The sequence below is a fragment of the Heterodontus francisci genome, chromosome 13, assembly GCF_036365525.1.
Source record: "Heterodontus francisci isolate sHetFra1 chromosome 13, sHetFra1.hap1, whole genome shotgun sequence".
NCBI classification, from domain to species: domain Eukaryota; kingdom Metazoa; phylum Chordata; class Chondrichthyes; order Heterodontiformes; family Heterodontidae; genus Heterodontus; species Heterodontus francisci.
In genome coordinates, this window is record NC_090383.1 from 47217411 (window position 1) to 47242748 (window position 25338).

Genomic DNA, 25338 nt, shown 5'->3' on the forward strand with positions numbered 1-25338 from the left:
ACAAAGATAATAATCTCTGGATTACTACCTGAGCCACGTGCAAATTGGCATTGGGTAAATAAGTTTAGAGAGGTAAACGTGTGGCTCAAAGATTGGTGTGGGAGAAATGGGTCCTCATTTATGGGGCACTGGCACCAGTACTGGAGGAGAGAGCTGTTCTGTTGGGATGGGCTCCATTTGAACCATGCTGGGACCAGTGTCCTGGCAAATCGTCTAACTAGAGTTGTAGATAGGACTTTAAACTAATTAGTAGAGGGGAGGGTTCAATTGAAGGGAATTTTAAAAAATCAAAAAAAAACGAGAGAGCCGAGGTGCAGGGTAGCGAAGAGGCGAACGGTAATCAAAGTGTGACAGGAAGGGGCAGAAAATATAAGCAGAAGAGTGCAGCAGAAATTAGAATGAGTAATAATGGTAAAAAGTCAAAGCTTAAGGCTGTTTATCTGAAAACACGCAGCATTTGTAACAAAATAGATAAGTTGACGACTAATTAGAAATAAATGAATATGACTTGATAATGGGCGGCACAGTTCTTTTGGGCCTCCTTATCTCGAGAGACAATGGATACGCGCCTGGAGGTGGTCAGTGGTTTGTGAAGCAGCGCCTGGAGTGGCTATAAAGGCCAATTCTGGAGTGACAGGCTCTTCCACAGGTGCTGCAGAGAAATTTGTTTGTCGGGGCTGTTGCACAGTTGGCTCTCCCCTTGCGCCTCTGTCTTTTTTCCTGCCAACTACTAAGTCTCTTCGACTCGCCACATTTTAGCCCTGTCTTTATGGCTGCCCGCCAGCTCTGGCGAATGCTGGCAACTGACTCCCACGACTTGTGATCAATGTCACACGATTTCATGTCGCGTTTGCAGACGTCTTTATGGCGGAGACATGGACGGCCGGTGGGTCTGATACCAGTGGCGAGCTCACTGTACAATGTGTCTTTGGGGATCCTGCCATCTTCCATGCGGCTCACATGGCCAAGCCATCTCAAGCGCCGCTGACTCAGTAGTGTGTATAAGCTGGGGGTGTTGGCCGCTTCAAGGACTTCTGTGTTGGAGATATAGTCCTGCCACCTGATGCCAAGTATTCTCCGAAGGCAGCGAAGATGGAATGAATTGAGACGTCGCTCTTGGCTGGCATACGTTGTCCAGGCCTCGCTGCCATAGAGCAAGGTACTGAGGACACAGGCCTGATACGGAACACAAAAGTCCGAGTGTGTCAGTGCGCCATTTTCCCACACTCTCTTGGCCAGTCTGGACATAGCAGTGGAAGCCTTACCCATGCGCTTGTTGATTTCTGCATCGAGAGACAGGTTACTGGTGATAGTTGAGCCTAGGTAGGTGAACTCTTGAACCACTTACAGAGCGTGGTCGCCAATATTGATGGATGGAGCATTTCTGACATCCTGCCCCATGATGTTCATTTTCTTGAGGCTGATGGTTAGGCCAAATTCATTGCAGGCAGACGCAAACCTGTCGATGAGACTCTGCAGGCACTCTTCAGTGTGAGATGTTAAAGCAGCATCGTCAGCAAAGAGGAGTTCTCTGATGAGGACTTTCCGTACTTTGGACTTCGCTCTTAGACGGGCAAGGTTGAACAACCTGCCCCCTGATCTTGTGTGGAGGAAAATTCCTTCTTCAGAGGATTTGAACGCATGTGAAAGCAGCAGGGAGAAGAAAATCCCAAAAAGTGTGGGTGCGAGAACACAGCCCTGTTTCACACCACTCAGGATAGGAAAGGGCTCTGATGAGGAGCCACCATGTTGAATTGTGCCTTTCATATTGTCATGGAATGAGGTGATGATACTTAGTAGCTTTGGTGGACATCCGATCTTTTCTAGTAGTCTGAAGAGACCACGTCTGCTGACGAGGTCAAAGGCTTTGGTGAGATCAATGAAAGCAATGTAGAGCGGCATTTGTTGTTCACGGCATTTCTCCTGTATCTGACGAAGGGAGAACAGCATGTCAATGGTGCAATGGTTAGCACCGCAGCCTCACAGCTCCATCGACCCGGGTTCGATTCTGGGTACTGCCTGTGCAGAGTTTGCAAGTTCTCCCTGTGACTGCGTGAGTTTTTGCCGGGTGCTCTGGTTTCCTCCCACAGCCAAAGACTTGCAGGTTGACAGGTAAATTGGCCATTGTAAATTGCTCCTAGTATAGGTAGGTGGTAGGCGAATTGAGGGAAGGTGGGGATGTGGTAGGAATATGGGATTAATGTAGGCCACCAAATAGTAGTGGTAATGTAGTGCATGGTACAAATGAGGAAATTAGAGGTGCATGTAACAAGGGTAATACAGTAATTATGGTGGACTTCAATCTACATATAGACTGGGTAAACCTAATTAGTACTAATGCTATGCAGGACGAATTCCTGAAATGTATATGAGATGGTTTTCTAGATCAGTATGTTGGGAAACCAACTAGAGAATGGGCTATTTTAGATCTGGTATTGTGCAATGAGTAGGGGGTTGGTTAGCTCAGTTGGCTAGACGGCTAGTGTATGATGCAGAAAGATGTCAACAGCGCGGGTTCAATCCTTGTATCGATTGTGGTCGTTCCTGTATAAGCCTGCCCCCTTGCCTTGCCCCACACTTGAGGGTGAGGAATGGTGACCCTCAAGCTATACATCACCAACTGTCTCTCTAATGGGGAGAGATGCCTATAGTCCTTTGGAACTATGGCTGGAGCAAAGCAATTGTGCAATGGAGAAAGGGCTAATTAATAATCTTGTTGTAAAAGAGACGCTAGGGAAGAGTGACCATAATATGATGGAATTTTACATTAAGTTTGAAAGTGATGCAGTTCAATCCGAAACTAGGGTCTTAAATCTAAACAAAGGAAGCTACGATGGTATGAGGGGCAAGTTGGCTGCAGTAGACTGGGAAACGACATTAGAAGGAATGACGGTAGACAGGAAATGGCTAACTTTTAAAGAATTAATACATGGTTTACAACAAATTTACATTCCTTTGAGGCACAAAAACCCAGCAGGAAAAGTGATCAAACCATGGCTCACAAGAGAAGTTAAAGATTGTAATAGATCTACGGAAGAGGCTTATAAAATTGCCAAAAAAGTAGTAAGCCTGAGGATTGGAAGCATTTTAGAGTTCAAAAAGGAGTAGTAAGAAACTGAAGGAGGAAATAGAATATGAAAGTAAACTAGCAAGAAACATAAAAAAACGGACTGTAAAAGCTTCTATAGGTATGCAGAAAAGAAAAGATGAGCAAATGTGGGCCCTTTACAGGCAGAGACAGGGGATTTTATAATGGGGAATAAGGAAATGGCAGAGAAACTAAACAAATGCTTTGTGTCTGTCTTCCTGGAAGAAAATACAAAAAAACCTCCCAAAAATACTAGAGAACCAAGGGTCCAGCAAGAATGAGGAACTGAAAGAAAGTTGCATTAGTAAAAAAGTAATACTGGAGAAAGTAATGGGACCGAAAGTTGATAATTCCCCTGGACCCGATGATCTACATCCCAGAGTGTTGAAAGAGCTGGCTGTAGAGATAATGGATGCAAAATTCTATAGATTCTGGAGCAGTTCCTGAAGATTGAAAGGTAGCAAATGTAACCCCACTACTTAAGAAAGGAGGGAGAGAGAAAACAGGAACTACAGAAATGTTAGCCTGATATCAGTAGTAGAGAAAGTGCTAGAATCTATTATAAAAAATGTGATTACTGTAGACTTAGAAACTAATGGTAGGGTTAGGCAGAGTCTACCTGGATTTATGAAAGGAAATCACGTTTGACAAAACTGTTGGAGTTTTTTTTGAGTATGTAACTAGCAGAATAGATAAGGGGGAACCGGTGGATATGGTGTATTTGGATTATCAGAAGGCTTTCGATAAGGTCCCACACAAGAGGTTAGTCAGCAAAATTAGAGCACATGGGATTGGGGGTAATATACTGGCATGGACTGAGAATTGGTTAACAGACAGAAGACAGAGAGTAGGAATAAATGGGTCATTCTCAGGTTGGCAGGCTGTGACTAGTGGGGTACCACAAGGATCAGTGCTTGGGCTCCAGCTATTCACAATCTACATCAATGATTTGGATGTGGGGACCAAATGTAATATTTCCAAGTTTGCTGATGACACAAAAACTAGGTGGGAATGTGAGTTGTGAGGAGGATGTAAAGAGGCTTCAAGGGGATTTAGACAGGCTAAGGTGAGTGGGCAAAAACATGGCAGATGGAATATAATGTGGAAAAATGTGAAGTTATCCACTTTGGTAGGAAAAACAGAAATGCAAAGTATTTCTTAAATGGTGAGAGGTTGAGAAATGTTGATGTCCAAAGGGACCTTGATGTCCTTGTGTGAGACCGCACCTGGAGTATGGACAGAGAGGAGGAGAAATTTCCTTTTTCAGAGAGTTGTGAATCTTTGAAATTCTCTACCCCAGAGGGCTGTGGAAGCTCAGTCATTGAGTATGTTTAAAAGTAGAGATTGACAGTTTTCTAAATACCAATGACATAAGGGGATATGGCGATAGTGTGGGAAAAAGGCATTGAAGTGGATGATAAGCCATGAACGTGGGGCAGGCTCGAGGGGCTGAATGGCCTACTCCTGCCCCTATATTTTTATGTTCCTATACTTATCAAATCATCAAAAGGTATTTACATTTGTAATGACAAAACTTAACTTTAGATAATGAGTTTAGTGAGTAATTAATGGGCACACTCTGAAAATTCTTTAAAAAAAAAGGAAACTCAGGGCGAGATGTTGTTTTCGCAAAACTAATAGTGGAGCAAAACAACTTCTGGATGTTCATATTCACATTTAACCATGCAGCCTGAAGTTGCTGTACCATTAACCCATAAATAACCATGAGTGACATTAGTCTTCCTATTATTTTGATAGAAGATTCTGGCACACTAATCTTACACTTATACAAAATTAAATAAATCACCTTTGTGCATTCCCTTAGCACATATCTTTCATGTTCCTTCACTTATCCTGGTGCGTCTCTGAATTGTTTTCCCATGGCTGTAGCTTCGGTGGTGTAAGGTTGCTGACCTTGCAGTCAGGAAATTGCAGATAGCCATGGAGGACAACCTTAAACAGCACTGGGCCTAGAAGGCCCAACTGCAGGCTGCTCCATCTTGGCCTGGACTGTAGCAGTCCAGGCTAGCTGCTCACAGGCATCAGCATCAGCACTGGTGGAGTGGTTAGACGTGGGAGCAGGTATGCTGTCAGCCTGAGTGAGGAGAGGACAGCAGGTTACTCCTTCATGAAGCCAATCCCACTCTCCTGGGGTGGCACCTCAGCACTCTTAGTGATCGCTGGGAGAATAGAGCAGGAAGTGTTGCGACAACCTGAAAACTCCTTTCAACAGTGGTTCCCAGAGTCAAGATGGCAGCCGTCTAAGCTTCCATGGCAGCATTTTCTGCCATGACGGAAGCTGTTACATTTGCCATGAGATGCTCCATCATGGCGAGTTCTTCAGATGATTAAGCTGATCGTTCATTCCATGTTAGAAAGAATGGGCTCCATCTCCACACAAAGACCTGAGTCCTCCATGCTCTGTGGCATTGTGCACAATTGCTCCAGCAGGCTGCCTAGTGCACCAAGCATTTTCCGCTGCAAGCCCATCGGTATTCTTCTGTAGCCTGGCAGATCAACATCCACATCCGAGTTCTCAGCAGCAGTAATATGTAACCTCACCCTCCGGCAAGCGAGTACCTATCCTTTTCCATGCCCTGGTTCCTGCACACTGGTGTCCAGTAATGCAGATCCCACCTCTAACTTAACCTCTAAAGTGTCAGTATCTGAGCTGGTGGCTGCAAGAGTCAGATCAAATGACGGTGCATCTTCATCATCACTCTCATCCTCTTTCTGCACTGGTTGAGGGATTTCTCCATTCCCACGAGCTGACATGAAGAAGGGACAAGAGTTAGCTTGTGGAGTGCGGAGAGCAGAGAGGAAGAAGTGTGTGTTGACACTATCCGCAATTTGTCATTGAGTGTGTGGGCTGAAGGAGAAGTGAGAAGAGAGGAGGAGGATTAAGTATGACAAACCCCTGCTCAGTGTGTCCTCCAGCATCACAAGTGGCCACAACATCCACTCTGCTCTTTCCCATTATGGACAGCACCGTCTCCTCAATGGGGGAAGGATTGTGCCGTCATGCTGCTCCTCCACCAGTGGCATCTGTTCCTTGTTATGCACCACTTTCTCCTGCATTCAAGAGGGAAGTGTATTCGTGAGAATGTTGGGAGTTGTTTAGGTAGTGCCACTGTCATGGTTGAATAGCTGTCAATGTGCTTGTGAGATATGAATTGCGGATATTTGTAATAATGCTGAGTTTGTGAGGGTGAGGTGAAAGACATTAATGGAACTGTGCTATTCTAATTGTAGCAGATTACAGGTTCGAGGTGGGAGTGCTGTAAATTCAGAATTTGATAAGGCTATGGATGGTGCAGCTGTAATGAGAACTCATTTGAAGTTCTTATTTTGGTAACACTTGTCAGGTCATTGATCTTCTTCCTGCACTGCATCCATGTCCAAGCAGCCATGCTCCTCACCTTCACCTCATCAGTAACCTCCCATTGCCTGTGCATCGAGTGCCTGGAAGGCGTTCCCCGCATCCATCCCCGCAGATAAATAGAGGATGTTCCTCCTTCTGTACCAAGGCGTCAGGTGCAGCGTCAGAGAATTGTGATGCCTGCTTTCCCTCAGCTTCAGCGATTTCAGCTCACAATTTCCAATGATTGTTGCAGTCAGGTGCTGGCTGCCATTAAGTAGCATAATGGACTCGGTAGTAATCCCCCTCCTGATGTGTACAGCCAATGACCAGCACGGTTAGCACTGGCTGTACACAGCAATCATGTTAATCAGCAGACAGCACGAATTGAGCATACTTTTACATCATGATCCCTCTGCCTGGTCTCCCATAGTACCATATTGCACCCACCATAAACTCAACAGTTAACTACGATTAAGAAAGAGTTACATGAATTTCAGATTTTTAGCAGATATGTGCAAGGATGCATGCCACATTCCTTGGATAATCCCCAATCTTTGGTCCTCTCTGCTTACACAATTCTATCTATGGCTCCAAATAGTCACCATGCATAGGCTCATGAGCTAAACTAGGTCTGGGTTGTAAAGACACTCATCTCCTTGTTGCACCAGGACTGCTGTAGTGAATTAGGTGGACTGCGTAGATATGCTAGCCTCCAGCTATGAAAGCCTGGTCACAATGTTTTGTTGAAAGTTCAGGATTTCAGTGTAGGTGCATCAGATACTGATGGCCATCCACTGCAACTCACGCCATCTCCAGAAGTTTCAACCTCATGTTGCCACTGGATTCATACGTGAAGGGCAGAGAGGGCAAGGAAAACTTCACAAATTTCCCTAACAAATAAATCACATGCAAGTGCCATTCATCCCATATTTCTTCCTCTGATCATTGTAAGGTTTTGACTGTGGTTCAGCAATTCCACTCTTGCCATTAGTTATGATTGATAATCTATGTGTCAGAGATCATTTCATTCTAAAACATTAATATAAACAAACACAGAATGCTTAAAAAAACAAATAAAATGCATTATAGACGGCAATGAATTGAATTTAGCTTCTGCTTGTGGAAGTATATTGAATCAGCAAACCAGATGACTGCATTGGTGTACAGTGCAGGTTATATATAATAGTACCCTGGTGTATAAAAAATGGCTGTCATTCAAACAAAATGGTTTGATAAGAAGAAACCACAACAGCAAAGCTTAAATAGGTAATACATTTATCAAAAGCCACCAAAAGAAGCTGCAATCTCCTATCCCTGTTAGTATTTTCATTTTTTCCTAATTATATATACACAGTGCAGAAATTGCCTTGCTCGAAATAGGAAAAACTAAACCAGTCCCATGTTACCTGTCCAGGCTGCTCCCAAAATACTGGGACCGATCCTCTTATCTGGACAAAAGAAGACACTGCATCATCCAAGTAAATTACCTAGGAGCAGAAAAGAACTATAAGTTTGGATAGAAACAATAAAATCCCATGGCAGATGCAAAAACATCCCAAGCTAGATATCAGCAAAATGAAAATATCAATAAGTTCTGTGCTTCTAACTTAATACACCTTAATATCCATGCTAATTCTAACATTCATACTAAACATTTAGACTTACTAACCTAAAAATTCAGCGGGGGGCAAGGAAAGGTGTGAAAACGGTCGGGTGGGTATGGTAGCAGCAATCAGCAACATTCTTTTACTGATGCTGCCAGACCTGCTGAGTGGTTCCAGCATTTCTTGTTTTTATTTCAGATTTCCAGCATCCGCAGTATTTTGCTTTTATTCTTTTACTGTAGGTCGGGAGGAGCACTCCTGCTCTCCTGGCTCCACATTCAGGTGAGTATGGGAGCCTTTCTGCTGGTTAATGTTGTTGGCTGTGAGAATTCAGTACATGGTGAAAGAGCTGAAGCGATCAAAAATCGAAAGCAGGTCTGAATAATTTAATCATTTTCCCCTTTAAATATTTCAGACATGCGTTCCTGCTGCCAGTGCATCTAACTAATCCAATATGGTGGATAGTGCACTTCCTGCTTCTCATATAGGGAGCTATGTAAGCTGTTTACCACCCAAAAATTGCATCTGAATTTCTAGACCCAAACCTCTAGAGGACCCACCTCAAATCTCGGCCCAAGTTTTAATCCACGTCGGACCCTTGTTTAATACACAAGCATAGGCTCCACTTTTGAACCTTATGCATCTTTAGAAAAATCTGCATATGATTCATGAGTTGAGCCCGAACCCCTGCTGGCCTACTACAGCTGGCCAGCGTTAAGGCCGGTTAGCAGCCACAGGAACCTCTGAGGCAATTATTTCACTCCTATATGCAAGCTCATTAAACAACGACATCTTTAAACAGAGCGGCAGAGCGACACAGTGGTTAGCACCGCAGCCTCACAGCTCCAGTGACCCGGGTTCAGTTCTGGGTACTGCCTGTGCGGAGTTTGCAAGTTCTCCCTGTGACCGCGTGGGTTTCCGCCGGGTGCTCCAGTTTCCTCCCACAGCCAAAGACTTGCAGGTTGATAGGTAAATTGGCCATTGTAAATTGACCCTAGTGTAGGTAGGTGGTAGGAGAATGGTGGGCATGTGGTAGAGAATATGGGATTAATGTAGGATTAGTATAAATGGGTGGTTGTTGGTCGGCACAGACTCGGTGGGCCGAAGGGCCAGTTTCAGTGCTGTATCTCTAAGTAAATAAATAAATAAGCAGCGGGAATATAAACATCTACTTGTTTACAGATCACAATGAAGATTAAGTTAGATACTAAGTTGACAGTTACATAAAGTACCTTGTTATTGTTTTATCAGCACTACTTTCAGTAGGCAGACATATAAAAAGTAATTGCAATGAAGGCAACCTCCATTTGCCAATTTCTTAACAGCTTGTGCTTCATTGTATTTATACTAAAATACACAAATAATCCCTTATTGCTGATAAATTCAGTAGGTTCTCATCCAAAAGAACTTGGGAAATCACTAGCATCTATGACAATTATCATAACACATTATCATTAGGGCAATACCATGGTTTTGTATTTTTATATTTTGCATGTGGCTGGGGCTAATAGAACATTTTTTGGAATTAAGACAGGATTTAGTTCTGCATGTAATACAATGCAATCTGTTATTACATAATATTTACAGCACAGAAACAGGCATTTGGTGCAACAACTTTGTGCCAGTTTTTAGGCTCCACATGAGCCTGTGGTTGTGAATGACACTGTATAAATGCAAGTCCTTTTTTTTTAAATGTTTAAAATACCTGTTCTGTTTCAACAAAGTTGGACACATGTCCATCATCATCAGTTCCTTGTACATAGAAACTGGCACCAGCTCGTTCACAGCTGAGCCGCGATATCAGGCATGCCTTTGCCTTCTTTTCTGTAGCATAGGCTGTGCGGATCTCCACCACACCACAGATCACCTTCAGTAGCCAATCGGAGCAGTTGACCTGGTACTGCTTGAGATGTACATGTAAAGTCCGATTCCTATAACCAAGTCACACAGAGACAAACAATAAGTAGAAATTGTCCGCCATTTTTCAGAAGCAAAAAAGATCAAGCAGATTATTTCCCTATCACTGCTTTCAGAGAAAACTGGCACAGTACCTCATACACTGGCATTGGCAATCCCTACTCATTCATTGCATTCTTACCCACAGTCATCAAATTGCAATGCCAAGTTCTAGAAATTAAATCCACTCCCATCAAACAAGAGTCAATGGAGGATATCCCATACGCAATGTTGTTTAACTTTTTACTCTATTCACTGTAGTACCTGAACATAAACTGATGACAATCATGGAATTATCAAATCTCACAGCACAGATGCAAGCCATTTGGCCCATCGTGCCTGTGTGGGCTCTTTGAAAAAGATGTCCAATTTAGCACCACACCCCAGCTTTTCCCGTAATCCTGCAAAAGCCCTTCATGTACATGTCCAATTACCTTTTGAAAATTCCTCAGGAATCTGCTTCCACCACTTTTTCAGATAGTGCATTCCAGATCTCAACAACCCTGGGAAAAAATATTCTCTTCATTTCCCCTTTAATTCTTTTGCCAATTATGTTAAAACTATCTCCTCTGGTTACCAACTCACCAGCAACAAACGCTGGCCTTGTCAGCAATGCTGACATCCCGAAAACGAATTTAAAAAAATGAACTTGTCCTGCCGCCTTCAACGATTCTGTGCATACACCCCCTTTAAAATTGTATAATTTGATTTATATTGCCTCTCCTGATTCTTCCTTCCGTAGTACATCACTTCACACTCTTCTGCATTAAATGTCATCTGCTATGTATCGCCCATTTCATTGTGTAGAGATACGAGTAGAGAAATTGCAATTCATTTAAAATTCAAAATTCTTGAACAAAAATGTTTTGCATTGTTCAACTTCACATGCTGAATACACATCTAGAATGGAGGTTTTCATTCATCATTACCATCCCTACATTGCTACAGTGTTATGAGTGCTTCCATTTTTTGTTAAATTATGAGGATTTATGTTTTCAAACTGAAAAAAGATTCCATAGATGCTGGAATTTTGTCTTTTTTTTTTAAAAAGAGGTCATCAGAAGGTCTTTTGGATTTGGCTTGTGAAAAACAGTTACTGAAAGGTACCTGTTTTCAGATAAATACCCAGCAGGGGACTTTTGTTGACTTGTGGAAGATGTTTACAGAGAAATGACAGGTCAAGATTGATAGGAGTCAGGAGGCTTGACTCCTGAGATGTTTTTGGTTTTACTTTGGACAGACAGTTGGGATATGGATAGTGTCCTGAAAAGGAGTTAAAGAATCGACCTGCCAAGGACAAACCCCAATTCAGCCTTTTCCAGCTCTTTGAAAAGCCTGCCAGTTTTTCCATCTCTTTGAGAAGCTTTTAGATGAGAGTATAAGAAATAGAGAAATTGATGCTGCATTCCTTCTGCAAGACCTGCCTGAAACTCTGTTGCTGCATTTCTCCTGGAAGGCCTGCCCAAACTGATTGTCACCATCACCTGAAAAGAACTGTTTTAGGAAGATCCCAGGGGTCTACTGTTTGTACTGGTATAATAGGACTATAATTACACTTGGTATAAAGCTAATGGTCAACTATACAGATGTGGATGTTCATTAGGTTAGGTAAAGTTCAAGCACCAGGAACGGTAGCATAGTGGCTATATTACTGGACTAATCAAGAGGCCTAGACTAATTGTCCAGAGATGAGTTCAAATCTCACAACAGCTGGGGAATTTAAATTCAGTTTATTAAATACACCTAGAATAAGGAAAAAAAGCTAGTGGCAGTAATGGTGACCATGTAATTAGCAGATAGTTGTAAAAACTTATCTACTTCACCAATGTCCTTCAAAAAGGTACTTCCCTTACCCAACTGTCTTGAAACAAAAGAACACCAAAATGTGTATACACACAAGCGTTTTGCATCACACTCATATGGTCTTTTAATCTCGGTGCAGTAGGGAATGTTCTTCTGAGGTTGGAACTCTTTGTTTTTATTCATGCAAGTTTGATAATATCTGTAATATCACTCCCATGCATCCAAATGAGAAAGAAAGCGTATCAGCTGTAATCTTACCAAAGCTGAAAGTATTCCTTATGTGGCACTATTTCTTCTTTAGTAATTAAACATGCACAACCTACATTAAATTACCTTTTCTAATCGAGGCTTCTCTAACTTTGCACTCACATTACAGCACTGTTGTCGATGGCAGCCTATACTTCATTCATACAGCTGTAAATTAAATTACATGTTGCTAACTGCTTCCAGCAGCATAGAAAGAGATGTTTAACCCCCCCTCAGCACAAGAGTTACAATCCATCCATACATGTGAAGGAATCAGTTCCCCCCATATAGGTGGAACACTCAGTCCCAATATAGGCAGAGTGCTCAGACCATACCACCCCCTTTCCCCCACCCCACTTCACTCCCATATAGGCCAAGCACTCAATCCTCCACCCCCATACAGGTGGAGCACTCAGTCCAAATGCTCGGTTCTCCCCTACAACAATAACTTGATCTTATTAGCGCCTTTAACATCCCAAGGTGCCTCACAAGAACATTATAAAACAATATGTGACCCCAACCACATAAGGAGATATTAGGGCAGATGTCCTCAAACTTGATTAAAGAGGTAGGTTTCAAGGATCGTCTTAAAAAGGAGGAAAGTGAGGTAGAGAGGGGGAGAAGTTAAAGGAGGGAATTCCAGAGCTTAGGGCCAAGGCACCGTCCAATGGTGGAGTGATTAAAATCGGGGATGCTCAGAGACCGGGATTAGAGCAGCGCAGATATCTCGGAGGGCAGTGGGGTGGGAGAAGATTAGAGGTAGAGAGGGGAGAGACGATGGAGGGATTTAAACACCAGGATGAAAATTTTAAAAGTCAAGGCGTTGCTTAACTGGACGCCAGTGTAAGTTAGCAGGCACAGGGGTGACAGGTGAATGGGATTTGGTGTGTGTTAGGACATGGGCAGCAGGGTTTTAGGCGACCTCAAGTTTAGAGGGTAGAATGTGGTAGACCAGCCAGGAGAGCATTAGAATAGTAAGGTGACAAAGGCATGAATGAGTGTTTCAGCAGCAGATGAGCTAAGGCGGGGCAGATACGGGAAATATTATGGAGGTGGATATAGGTGGCCTTACTGACAGTGTGGCTATTTGGTTGGAAGCTCATTTCGGGGTCAAATATGACAGCAAGGTTTCAAACAGCCTGGTTAAGGCTCAGACAGTTGGCAGGGAGGAGGATAGAGGAAGTAGCAAGGGAGCGCAGTTTGTGATGGGGATCGCAGACAACGGGTTCAGTCATCCCAATATTTAATTGGAGGAAATTTCTGTGCATCCAGTACTGGATGCTGGACAAGCAGTCTAACAATTTAGAGACACCGGAGGGGTCGAGAGGGGTGGTGATGAGGTACAGCTGGGTGTCATCAGCACACATGTGGAAACCAATGTCAGCAAGGGGCAGCTTGTGGATGAAAAATTGGAGCGAGCCAAGGACAGATTCTTGATGAATATTGCTCAATAATTAATTAATCTTCTGTTTTAAACCTACAAGAAACCCTGCCGCTGTCTGTTTATTTGACAAATAAAACACAAAGGGGTTAAAAACCCTAGAAATAAGAACATTTGATGCTGTCAATTGGGAGTTGAACAATGGGGACCACCCACACCCCTCATCATGTGGCCATAACAAAATGGGGGCCGAAGCCACGATCTAAACTGCCAGGGTGGCACAGTGGTTAGCACCGCAGCCTCACAGCTCCAGCGACCCGGGTTCAATTCTGGGTACTGCCTGTGTGGAGCTTGCAAGTTCTGCCTGTGTCTGTGTGGGTTTTCTCCGGGTGCTCCGGTTTCCTCCCACAAGCCAAAAGACTTGCAGGGTGGTAGGTAAATTGGCCATTATAAATTGCCCCTAGTATAGGTAGGTGGTAGGGAAATATAGAGACAGGTGGGGATGTGGTAGGAATATGGGATTAGTGCAGGATTAGTATATATGGGTGGTTGATGGTCGGCACAGACTCGGTGGGCCGAAGGGCCTGTTTGAGTGCTGTATCTCTAAACTAAACTAAACTAAATAAGTGAGAGATTTGAAAACAGCAGGAAAATTGACCTCTCAAATTGTGGAAAAGTAAACAAACAGGTTTTCTTGTATTTTTTTTCTCCACGTGCTAGAAATGGCCACATTTAATGCTAAGGAGTTTGTAGGGCAGGGAGATATATCCCATGATAAGTTAAATAAATTAAGTATTGAAGATTTAAACAGCTTAGCTACAGAGGTGGGAATCACTTTCAAACAAAAGCAAAGAAACTTGAACTGGTGAAGAGTCGAGCTAACCATTTTAAATTTATCCCTGAATCAGAAGAAGAAAGCATGAAATCTGAGTCTGAAAAGGTAGCTCTAGCTCAAATTCGGTTGCAGATGAAAAGGGAAGAAATACAGTTGCAGTTGAAAAGAGAGGGATGCAGTTTCAGAAGAAAAAGGAAGGAACAGTTTCAGCTTCAAAAGAAAAGTGAAGTAAAGGGGTTTTACAAGGAGAAAGAGGAAAGACAGGCGAAACAGTTTGAGGCTGCAAAGCCAAAATAAAAATGCTACCAGCCACCCAAATATTATCCCCAATTTAGAGAAAAATTTGATGCACTGAGACACTCACGGTTAGTTCCAAAATTTAATATGGAGGAGGTTAAGTCATATTTTAGCTCATTTGAGAAAATAGCTACCAGGCTAAAATGGCTGAAAGAATTTTGGACTCTCCTCTTAAAAGGTGGGTTCGTGGGTAGGGTTCGTGAAGCTTTCTCTGTTATCAGAAGAGAGTTCCTCTGACTATGAACAAACTAAAACGGCAATTCTAAATGCATATGAGTCAGCACCCAAGCCTATAGACAGAAATTCAAAATAGACCAGCACAGACTTACACTGAATTTAAAAGAATTAAACATCTGGTTTTCGATTGCTGGATATCATTTGAGTGCTCCATTTCAAAGGTGAATTTGAACGCAGGATGGAGCCCATTAAGACATGCAAGGGAATTATTACATGCAGCTGCAGATTCAAATCTAGCAAACGTATCATCTACATATCGGAAATATGCAAGAGTTAGAAGGTTAGGTGCCATTTCCTCGAAAACACGTTTCTCATGGAACCCAACAAAGATCTTGCGAGAGCTGGGCCAAGAGGGGATCCCATGGCAACACCATCTATTTGGGCATACATGGAATCATTAAAACTGAACTCAAATGCTCGAGTTCATGAGTTCAATAAATACTGATTCACGCAATGGTGGCAGGCCTAGATCGCCATGATATAGTGCTACAGCACAAATATCTATGGCTTCCTTAAGTGGTACATTGGTGAATAGGCTAGCAATGTCAAATGAGCATTGCTATCGATATGCAATTCCTGTATGGCCTTTGCAAATGTGAAGGACTCCTTCACCGTGTATGTGGAGAACTTGCTCAAAACTGGTTGTAACAATTCGCCCAATCACTTGGCCGGAGCTACGGATCAGTGGATGGGGTAGCTGTTCAACAGGCAGATACCGAGTGCAGAGAGTCTGTGAGGAAGGTTAGACAGTTGACAGGGCAAAGTTGCAGCCAGTATGATGGGTTGAAGTGTGTCTATTTTAACGCAAGAAGTGTCAGGAATAAGGGTGATGAACTTAGAGCATGGATCAGTACTTGGAGCTACGATGTTCTGGCCATTACGGAGACGTGGATATCACAGGGGCAGGAATGGATGTTGGATGTTCCGGGGTTTAGATGTTTCAAAAGGAATAGGGAGGGAGGTAAAAGAGGTGGGGGAGTGGCATTGCTAATCAGGGATAGTATCACAGCTGCAGAAAGGGAGGTCGTCGAGGAGGGTTTGTCTACTGAGTCATTATGGGTGGAAGTCAGAAACAGGAAAGGAGCAGTCACTTTGTTGGGAGTTTTCTATAGACCCCCCAATAGCAACAGAGACATGGAGGAACAGATTGGGAGGCAGATTTTGGAAAAGTGCAGAAGTAACAGGGTTGTTGTCATGGGTGACTTCAACTTCCCTAATATTGATTGGAACCTCCTTAGTGCAAATAGTTTGGATGGAGCAGTTTTTGTCAGGTGTGTCCAGGAAGGTTTCCTGACTCAATATGTAGATAGGCCGACTAGAGGGGAGACTATGTTGGACTTGGTGCTTGGCAACGAACTAGGCCAGGTGGCAGATCTATCGGTAGGAGTGCATTTCGGTGATAGTGATCACAACTCCCTGACCTTTACTATAGTCATGGAGAGGGACAGGAGCAGACGGGATGGGAAAATATTTAATTGGGGGAGGGGGAATTACAATGCTATTAGGCAGGAACTGGGGAGCATAAATTGGGAACAGATGTTCTCAGGGAAATGCACGACAGAAATGTGGAGGTTGTTTAGGGAGCACTTGCTGCGACTGCTGGATAGGTTTGTCCCGATGAGGCAGGGAAGGGATGGTAGGGTGAAGGAACCTTGGATGACAAGAGATGTGGAACAGTTAGTCAAGAGGAAGAAGGAAGCTTACTTAAGGTTGAGGAAGCAAGGATCAGACAGGGCTCTAGAGGGTTACAAGGTAGCCAGGAAGGAACTGAAGAATGGACTTAGGAGAGCTAGAAGGGGACATGAAAAAGTCTTGGCGGGTAGGATTAAGGAAAATCCCAAGGCGTTCTACACTTATGTGAGGAACAAGAGGATGGCCAGAGTGAGGGTAGGGTCGATCAGGGATAGTGGAGGGAACTTGTGCCTGTAGTCGGAGGAGGTAGGGGAGGTCATAAATGAATACTTTGCTTCAGTATTCACTAGTGAGAGGGACCTGGTCGTTTGTGAGGACAGCGTGGAACAGGCTGATATGCTCGAACAGGTTGAGGTTAAGAGGGAGGATGTGCTGGAAATTTTGAATGATATGATTAGATTTTTAGATTAGAGATACAGCACTGAAACAGGCCCTTCGGCCCACCGAGTCTGTGCCGACCATCAACCACCCATTTATACTAATCCTACACTAATCCCATATTCCCACCAAACATCCCCACCTGTCCCTATATTTCCCTACCACCTACCTATACTAGTGACAATTTATAATGGCCAATTTACCTATCAACCTGCAAGTCTTTTGGCTTGTGGGAGGAAACCGGAGCACCCGGAGAAAACCCACGCAGACACAGGGAGAACTTGCAAACTCCACACAGGCAGTACCCGGAATCGAACCCAGGTCCCTGGAGCTGTGAGGCTGCGGTGCTAACCACTGCGCCACTGTGCCGCCCCTATGAGGACAGATAAGTCCCTGGGGCCAGACGGGATATACCCAAGGATATTACGGGAAGCGAGGGAAGAGATTGCTGCGCCTTTGGCGATGATCTTTGCGTCTTCACTGTCCACTGGAGTAATGCCGGATGATTGGAGGGTGGCAAATGTTATTCCCTTGTTCAAGAAAGGGAATAGGGATAACCCTGGGAATTATAGACCAGTCAGTCTTACGTCGGTAGTGGGCAAATTATTGGAGAGGATTCTGAGAGACAGAATTTATGATTATTTGGAAAAGCATGGTTTGATTGGAAACAGTCAGCATGACTTTGTGAGGGGCAGGTCATGCCTCACAAGCCTTATTGAATTCTTTGAAGATGTGACAAAACAAGTTGATGAAGGAAGAGCAGTGGATGTGGTGTATATGGATTTTAGCAAGGCGTTTGATAAGGTTCCCCATGGTAGGCTCATTCAGAAAGTAAGGAGGCATGGGATACAGGGAAAGTTGGCTGTCTGGATACAGAATTGGCTGGCCCATAGAAAACAGAGGGTGGTAGTAGATGGAAAGTATTCAGCCTGGAGCTCGGTGACCAGTGGTGTTCCGCAGGGATCTGTTCTGGGACCTCTGCTCTTTGTGATTTTTATAAATGACTTGGATGAGGAAGTGGAAGGCTGGGTTAGCAAGTTTGCCGATGACACGAAGGTTGCTGGAGTTGTGGATAGTGTGGAAGGCTGTTGTAGGTTGCAACGGGACATTGACAGGATGCAGAGCTGGGCTGAGAAGTGGCAGATGGAGTTCAACCTGGAAAAGTGTGAAGTGATTCTTTTTGGAAGGTCGAATTTGAATGCGGAATACAGGCTTAAAGACAGGATTCTTGGTAGTGTGGAGGAACAGAGGGATCTTGGGGTCCATGTCCATAGATCGCTCAAAGTTGCCACCCAAGTTGATAGGGTTGTTAAGAAGGCGTATGGTGTGTTGGCTTTCATTAACAGGGGGATTGAGTTTAAGAGCCGCGAGGTTATACTGCAGCTCTATAAGGCCCTGGCTCGACCACACTTGGAATATTGTGTTCAGTTCTGGTCGCCTCATTATAGGAAGGATGTGGAAGCTTTAGAGAGGGTGCAGAGGAGATTTACCAGGATGCTGCCTGGACTGGAGGGCATGTCCTACGAAGAAAGATTGAGGGAGCTGGGGCTTTTCTCATTGGAGCGAAGAAGGATGAGAGGTGACTTGATACAGGGGTACAAGATGATGAGAGGCATAGATAGAGTGGATAGCCAGAGACTTTTTCCCAGGGTGGAAAGGGCTATCACCAGGGGGCATAATTTTAAGGTGATTGGAGGAAGGTTTCGGGGAGATGTCAGAGGTAGGTTCTTTACACAGAGAGTGGTGGGTGCATGGAATGCGCTGCCAGCGGTAGTAGTAGAAGCAGATACATTAGGGGCATTTAAGCGACTCTTGGATAGGTACATGGATGATAGTAGAATGAAGGGTAGGTAGTTAGTTTGATCTTAGAGTAGGTTAAAGGTTCGGCTCAGTGCTGTATCTCTAAAAAAAAAACATCGTGGGCCGAAGGGCCTGTACTGTGCTGTACTGTTCTATGTTCTAATTCATGTTGTGCAGAACCGGTCATAATTAAGATCGATGCTGCCGTCAAGCCAAAAAGACGTACTGTCCATCACACAAATGAGTAATGTGATATATGAATTTCAATGCCGGTGTGATGCTAGGTATATAGGCTGTACGTCCCAAAGGCTGGTGGATAGTATCAAGCACCATGTCCCTTCTACTGTTCGCAATGGTCAAGGTACAGGCCATACCCAACCAGCCCGCGCTTGCGAAACTCAAAACACGGTGTCCAACATTAGATGTGATTCTGTGATTGGACAATATTTGCTAAATAATCCTCAGTGTGCTAGGAATTACGCTGACAACCAAATTAAAATTGTCAGCCAGGCTCGCAGTGTGGCGCATTTGCGCAGGGCCCTGTTCTTTGCAGACAGAAAGAACATGTACACACATTGTGCCTGTTTCAGCTAAACAAAAAAAGTGACTGGTTCATTCCTCTGGGCAATGCTTTGACCAATCAGAGTCAAGCTGCCTGGTTAAAATTTCAAACAAAGCTTGGCAATTAACTGTCAGTCACCACAAACTGGTGCATTTTTCAGGGTAACGCCTCTACCAGAGTCCATTTGCCAAACAATCAGCACTCTCTTCTCATACAGTATAAATTTGTTGCTTCCCCTTACATTTGCATTGCGAAATGGCCTGATGAGTGCAAGATGAATAGCTTGGACAAAATGTCTCTATTTTCAGCAATACTCAAGTTCTGTACTACCAAGTGACTATTTTAAAATTTGGGTCGAGTAAGTCTTACAGGCTAGGAAGAGATAGCAGGGACGCATATGAAGCAGTGCAATTGGGCAGGGTTTAAACTAGTTTGGCAGAGAGATGGGAACCTGAGGGTTGACTCATATGGGGCAAAATCAGAAATGGAAGGCATAAAATTAGTGAGTGAGTCTGGAAGGCAGAGGAAACAAACGATGGGGAAAAAAGAGAGTTTGGCAGCGCTCAAGGGTATCTACTTCAATGTAAGGAGTACAGCAAAGAAAGCCAACAGGTTGAGGGCACAAATAGAAATGTGGCAGTATGATATCATAGTTATTACAGAAACATGGCTTAAAGAGTGATAGGAATGGCAGCTCAACGTTCCTGGTTACAGGGTTTTCAGATGAGATAGAGAGGGGGATAAAAATGGAGGGAGGCTGGCAATTTTAGAGAAGCAATTCCAGCTGTGAGGAGGGATGATATATTAGAAGGATCATCAATGAGGCCATATGGATTGAGCCAAGGATCAAAAAAGGGCAATTACACTGCTGGGAGTGTACTATAGAACCCCCCCCCCCCACCACCCCCAACCCCCAAACAGTCAGAGGGAGATAGTAGAACAAATATGTAGGCAAATCTCTGAGAAGTGCAAGAACAATAGTGCAGTAATAGTAGGGGATTTTAACTACCCCAATATTAACTGGGATAGTTTTAGTGTGAAGGGAATGGAGGGAACAGAATTCTTAAGGTGCATTCAGGAGAACTTTTTTGGCCAGTATGTAGCAAGTCCAACAAGAGAGGGCGCAGTTCTCGACTTGGTTTTAGGTAACGAAGCTGGGGAGGTGAAAGGAGTGGCAGTGGAAGAGCATTTTGGTAGTAATGATCATAATTCAGTTAGTTTTAACATAATTATGGAAAGGGACAGAGATAGAACAGGGGTTAAAAGTTTGAAATTGGAGCAAGGCCAATTTTACTAAGCTGAGAAGTGATTTAGCAGAAGTGGACTGGAAACAGCTACTTAGAGGTACATCAGTGTCAGAGCAGTGGGAGGCATTCAAAGGGGAGATACAAGGGGTTCAGAGTAACCATGTTCCCACAAAGAAAAAGGGTGGGACTGCCAAATCTACAGCCCCTGGATGTCAAGGAGCTAACAGGGTATGATAAGGCAGAAAAGGAAAGCTTATGTCAAACACCAAGGATAACTAAGGAAAGAGTAGGGCCCATAAAAGAAGAAAAAGGTAACCTATGTGTGAAGGCAGAAGATGTGGATCTGGTTCTTTATGAATACTTTCTGTCTGTCTTCACAAAAGAGGGGGTTGATGCAGACATTGCAGTTAAGGAGGAGGAGTGTGAAGTATTGGATGTGATAAACATAGGAAGAGAGGAAGTATTAAGGGGATTAGCAATCTTGAAAGTGGATAAATCACCAGGGCCAGATGAAATGTATCCCAGGCTGTTTAAAGAAGCTAGGGAGAAAATAGCGGAAGGTCTTATCATCATTTTCCAATCCTCACTGGATACACGTGTGGAGGTCTGTTAACGTTGTACCTTTGTTTAAAAAGGGAGTGGGAGATAGACCGAATAATTAGAGGCCAGTCAGTCTAACCTTGGTAGTGGGCAATTATTAGAATCAATTTGGAGAGACAGCATAAACTGTCACTAAAAAAGGCATGGATTAATTAATGATAGTCAGCATGGATTTGTTAAGAGGTCATGTCTGGCTAACTTGATCGAATTTTTTGAGGAAGTAACAAGGAGGATTGTTGAGGGTAGTGCAGTTGTTGTGGCCTACATGGATTTTAGCAAGACTTTTGACAAGTCAGACTGGTTAAAAAATAAAAGCCCATGGGATCCAGGGGAAATGTAGCAAGCTGGATACAAAATTGGCTCAGCGGCAGGAAACAAAGGGTAGTTGTTGACGGGTGTTTTTGTGATTGGAGAGCTGTTTCCAGTGGGGTTCCGCAGGGCTCACTAATGGGTCCACTGCTTTTTGTGGTATATATTAACCATTTGGATGTAAATTTAGAGGAATGATCAAGAAGTTTGCAGACGGCACAAATTGGCCGCATGGTTGATAGCGAGGAAGGTAGCTGTAGACTGCAGGAAGCTATCAATGGACTGGTCAGGTGGGCAGAAAAGCGGCAAATGGAATTTAACGCAGAGAAGTGTGAGGTGATGCATTTGAAGAGGTCAAACAAGGCAAAGAAATATACAATAAATGGGAGGATACTGAGAGGTGTAGAGGAAGTGGGGGACCTTGAAGTGTATATGTCTACAGATCCCTGAAGGAAGCAGGACACTTCGATAAGGTGGTTAAGAAGGCATATGAAATCTTTTCCTTTATCAGCCGAGGCATAGAATATAAGAGCAGGGAGATTATACTGGAACTATATAAAACATTAGTTAGACCACAACTTACGTACTGTGTGTAGTTCTGGTCACCTCATTACAGAAAGGATGTAATTCACTGGAGAGGGTACAGAGGAGATTTACAAGAATGTTGCCAAAACTGAAGAATTGCATCTATGAGGAAAGATTGGATAGGCTGCGGTTGATCTCTTTGGAACCTTCTTCACTGTCCACTATACCACCAATTTTGGTGTCATCTGCAAACTTACTAATCATGCCCCCTACATTCACATCCAAGTCATTAACATATATGACAAACAACAGAGGGCCCAGCACCGATTCCTGCAGCACACCACTGGTCACCAGCCTCCAATCTGAAAAACAACCCTTCACTACCACCCGCTGCCTATCACCAAGCCAATTTTGTATCCAATTGGCTAGCTCACCCTGGATCCCATGTGTTCGAGCCTTCCGGACCAGCCTACCATGCAAGACCTTGTCAAAGGCCTTGCTAAAGTCCATGTAGACAACGTCCACCACCCTGCCCTCGTCAATCCTCTTGGTCACCTCCTCAAAAAACTCAATCAAATTCGTGAGACATGATTTCCCACGCTCAAAGCCATGCTGACTATCCCTAATCAGACTAATTGTGGCTTTCCAAATGCATATAAATCCTGTCTCTCAGAATCCCTTCCAATAACTTTCCCACCACTGATGTAAGGCTCACCGGCCTGTAGTTCCCTGACTTATCCCTGCTGCCCTTCTTAAATAAAGGCACAACATTAGCTATCCTCCAGTCATCCGGTACCTCACCCGTGGCTAACGATGATACAAAAATCACAGCCAGGGCCCCAGCAATCTCCTCCCTTGCTTCCCAGAGCATCCTAGGATACACCTGGTCAGGCCCTGGGGATTTATCCAGCTTAATACACTTCAAAACCTCCAACACCTCCTCCCTTGTAATGTTGATATGCTCCAGAATATCGCTGTTCCCTCCCTTGAACTCACTAGCTTCCATGAACTTCTCCATGGTAAATATGGACGAGAAGTATTCATTTAAGACCTCACCCATTTCCCGTGGCTCCACACATAGATTACCATACTGATCCTTAAGGGGATCTACTCTCTCCCTAGCTACCCTTTTACTCTTAATATACTTATAGAATCATTAGACGCTCTGGAAGTGGTTCAAGAGTTCACCTACCTAGGCTCAACTATCACCAGTAACCTGTCTCTAGATGCAGAAATCAACAAGCTCATGGGAAAGGCTTCCACTGCTATGTCCAGACTGGCCAAGAGAGTGTGGGAAAATGGCGCACTGACACGGAACACAAAAGTCCGAGTGTATCAAGCCTGTGTCCTCAGTACCTTGCTCTATGGCAGCGAGGCCTGGACAACGTATGTCAGCCAAGAGCGACGTCTCAACTCATTCCATCTTCGCTGCCTCCGGAGGATACTTGGCATCAGGTGGCAGGACCGTATCTCCAACACAGAAGTCTTCGAGGCAGCCAACACCCCCAGCTTATACACACTACTGAGTCAGCGGCGCTTGAGATGGCTTGGCCATGTGAGCCGCATGGAAGATGGCAGGATCCCCAAAGACACATTGTACAGCGAGCTCGCCACTGGTATCATACCCACTGGCCGTCCATGTCTCCGCTTTAAAGACGTCTGCAAACGCGACATGAAGTCCTGTGATATTGATCACAAGTCGTGGGAGTCAGTTGCCAGTGCTCGCCAGAGCTGGCGGGCAGCCATAAAGGCGGGGCTAAAGTGTGGCGAGTCGAAGAGACTTAGCAGTTGGCAGGAAAAAAGACAGAAGCGCAAGGGGAGAGCCAACTGTGTAACAGCCCCAACAAACAAATTTTTCTGCAGCACCTGTGGAAGAGCCTGTCACTCTAGAATTGGCCTTTATAGCCACTCCAGGCGCTGCTCCACACACCACTGACCACCTCCAGGCGCGTATCCATTGTCTCTCGAGATAAGGAGACCAAAGAACAAAGAATCTTTTAGGATTCTCCTTTATCTTATCTGCCAGGGAAATCTCATAGCCACCTTTTGCCCTCCTAATTTCCTTCTTAAGTGTACTCCTACATCCCCTATACTCCTCGAGGGACTCGCTTGATCCCAGCTGCCTATACCTGACATATGCCTCCTTCTTTGTCCTGACCAGACCCTCAATAACCCTCGTCAACCAAGGTTCCCTAAACTTGCCAGCCTTGCCTTTCCATCTAACAGAAACATGCCGGCCCTGAACTCTTCCTATCTCACTTTTAAAAGCCTCCCACTTGCCAGACGTCCCTTTACCTGTAAACAGCCTCTCCTATTCAACTTTTGAGTGTTCCTGTCTGATGCCATCGAAATTAGCCTTCCCCCAATTTAGGACTTCAACTTGAGGACCAGTCCTATCCTTTTCCATAACTATCTTGAAGCTATCTTGGGCGGCACAGTTAGCACCGCAGCCTTACAACTCCAGCGACCCGGGTTCAATTCTGGGTACTGCCTGTGTGGAGTTTGCAAGTTCTCCCTGTGTATGCGTGGGTTTCCTCCGGGTGCTCCGGTTTCCTCCCACATGCCAAAGACGCTGGTTGATGGGTTAATTGGCCATTATAAATTTCCCCTAGTATAGGTAGGTGGTAGGGAAATATAGGGACAGGTGGGGATGTGGTAGGAATATGGAATTAGTGTAGGATTAGTATAAATGGGTGGTTGATGGTCGGCACAGACTCGGTGGGCCGAAGGGCCTGTTTCAGTGCTGTATCTCTAAACTAAACTAAAACTAAACTAATAGAGTTATGGTCACTGGTCCCAAACTGCTCCCCCACTGACACATCAACCACCTGCCCGGCCTCATTTCCTAAAGGAGGTCGAGTGTAGCCCCTTCTCTAGTAGGGCCATCCACATACTGCTTCAGGAAACTATACTGAACACACTTAACAAATTCTTCCCCATCTGATCCCTTAGCACAAAGGAGGTCCCAGTCAATATTAGGGGAAGTTAAAATCACCTATTATTACGACCCTATAATTCCTACACCTATCTGTGATTTCCCTACATATATGCTCCTCCAATTCCCTCTGACTATTGGGGGGCCTATAGTATAATCCCATCAAAGTGATTATCCCTTTCTTATTTCCAAGTTCTACCCATATGGCCTTGCTGGACGTTCCCCCCGGGATATCCTCTCTAAGTACTGCCGTGATGTCCTCCCTAATCAATAGTGCAACTCCCCCTCCTCTCTTCCCTCCACCTCTGTCACGCCGGAAGCATCAGTACCCCGGAACATTGAGCTGCCAGCCCTGCCCATCCCTCAACCACATTTCCGAAATAGCTATAATATCACAATCGCATGTACCGATCCATGCGCTGAGTTCATCTGCGTTACCTGTAAGGCTTCTTGCATTAAACTAAATGCAGTTTAGCCTACCA

The 25338-nt window shown here is 44.3% G+C and overlaps 1 protein-coding gene across 1 annotated transcript in view; it reads right to left on the bottom strand.

Annotated features, from left to right (window-relative positions):
• LOC137376366 (synaptojanin-2-like) overlaps positions 1-25338 on the bottom strand; it is a 217607-nt gene that overhangs the window by 133728 nt on the left and 58541 nt on the right. Inside the window, 2 exon segments of the mRNA XM_068044775.1 lie at positions 7856-7936; positions 9759-9984. Of these exon segments, the coding sequence (XP_067900876.1) occupies positions 7856-7936; positions 9759-9984 (307 nt within the window).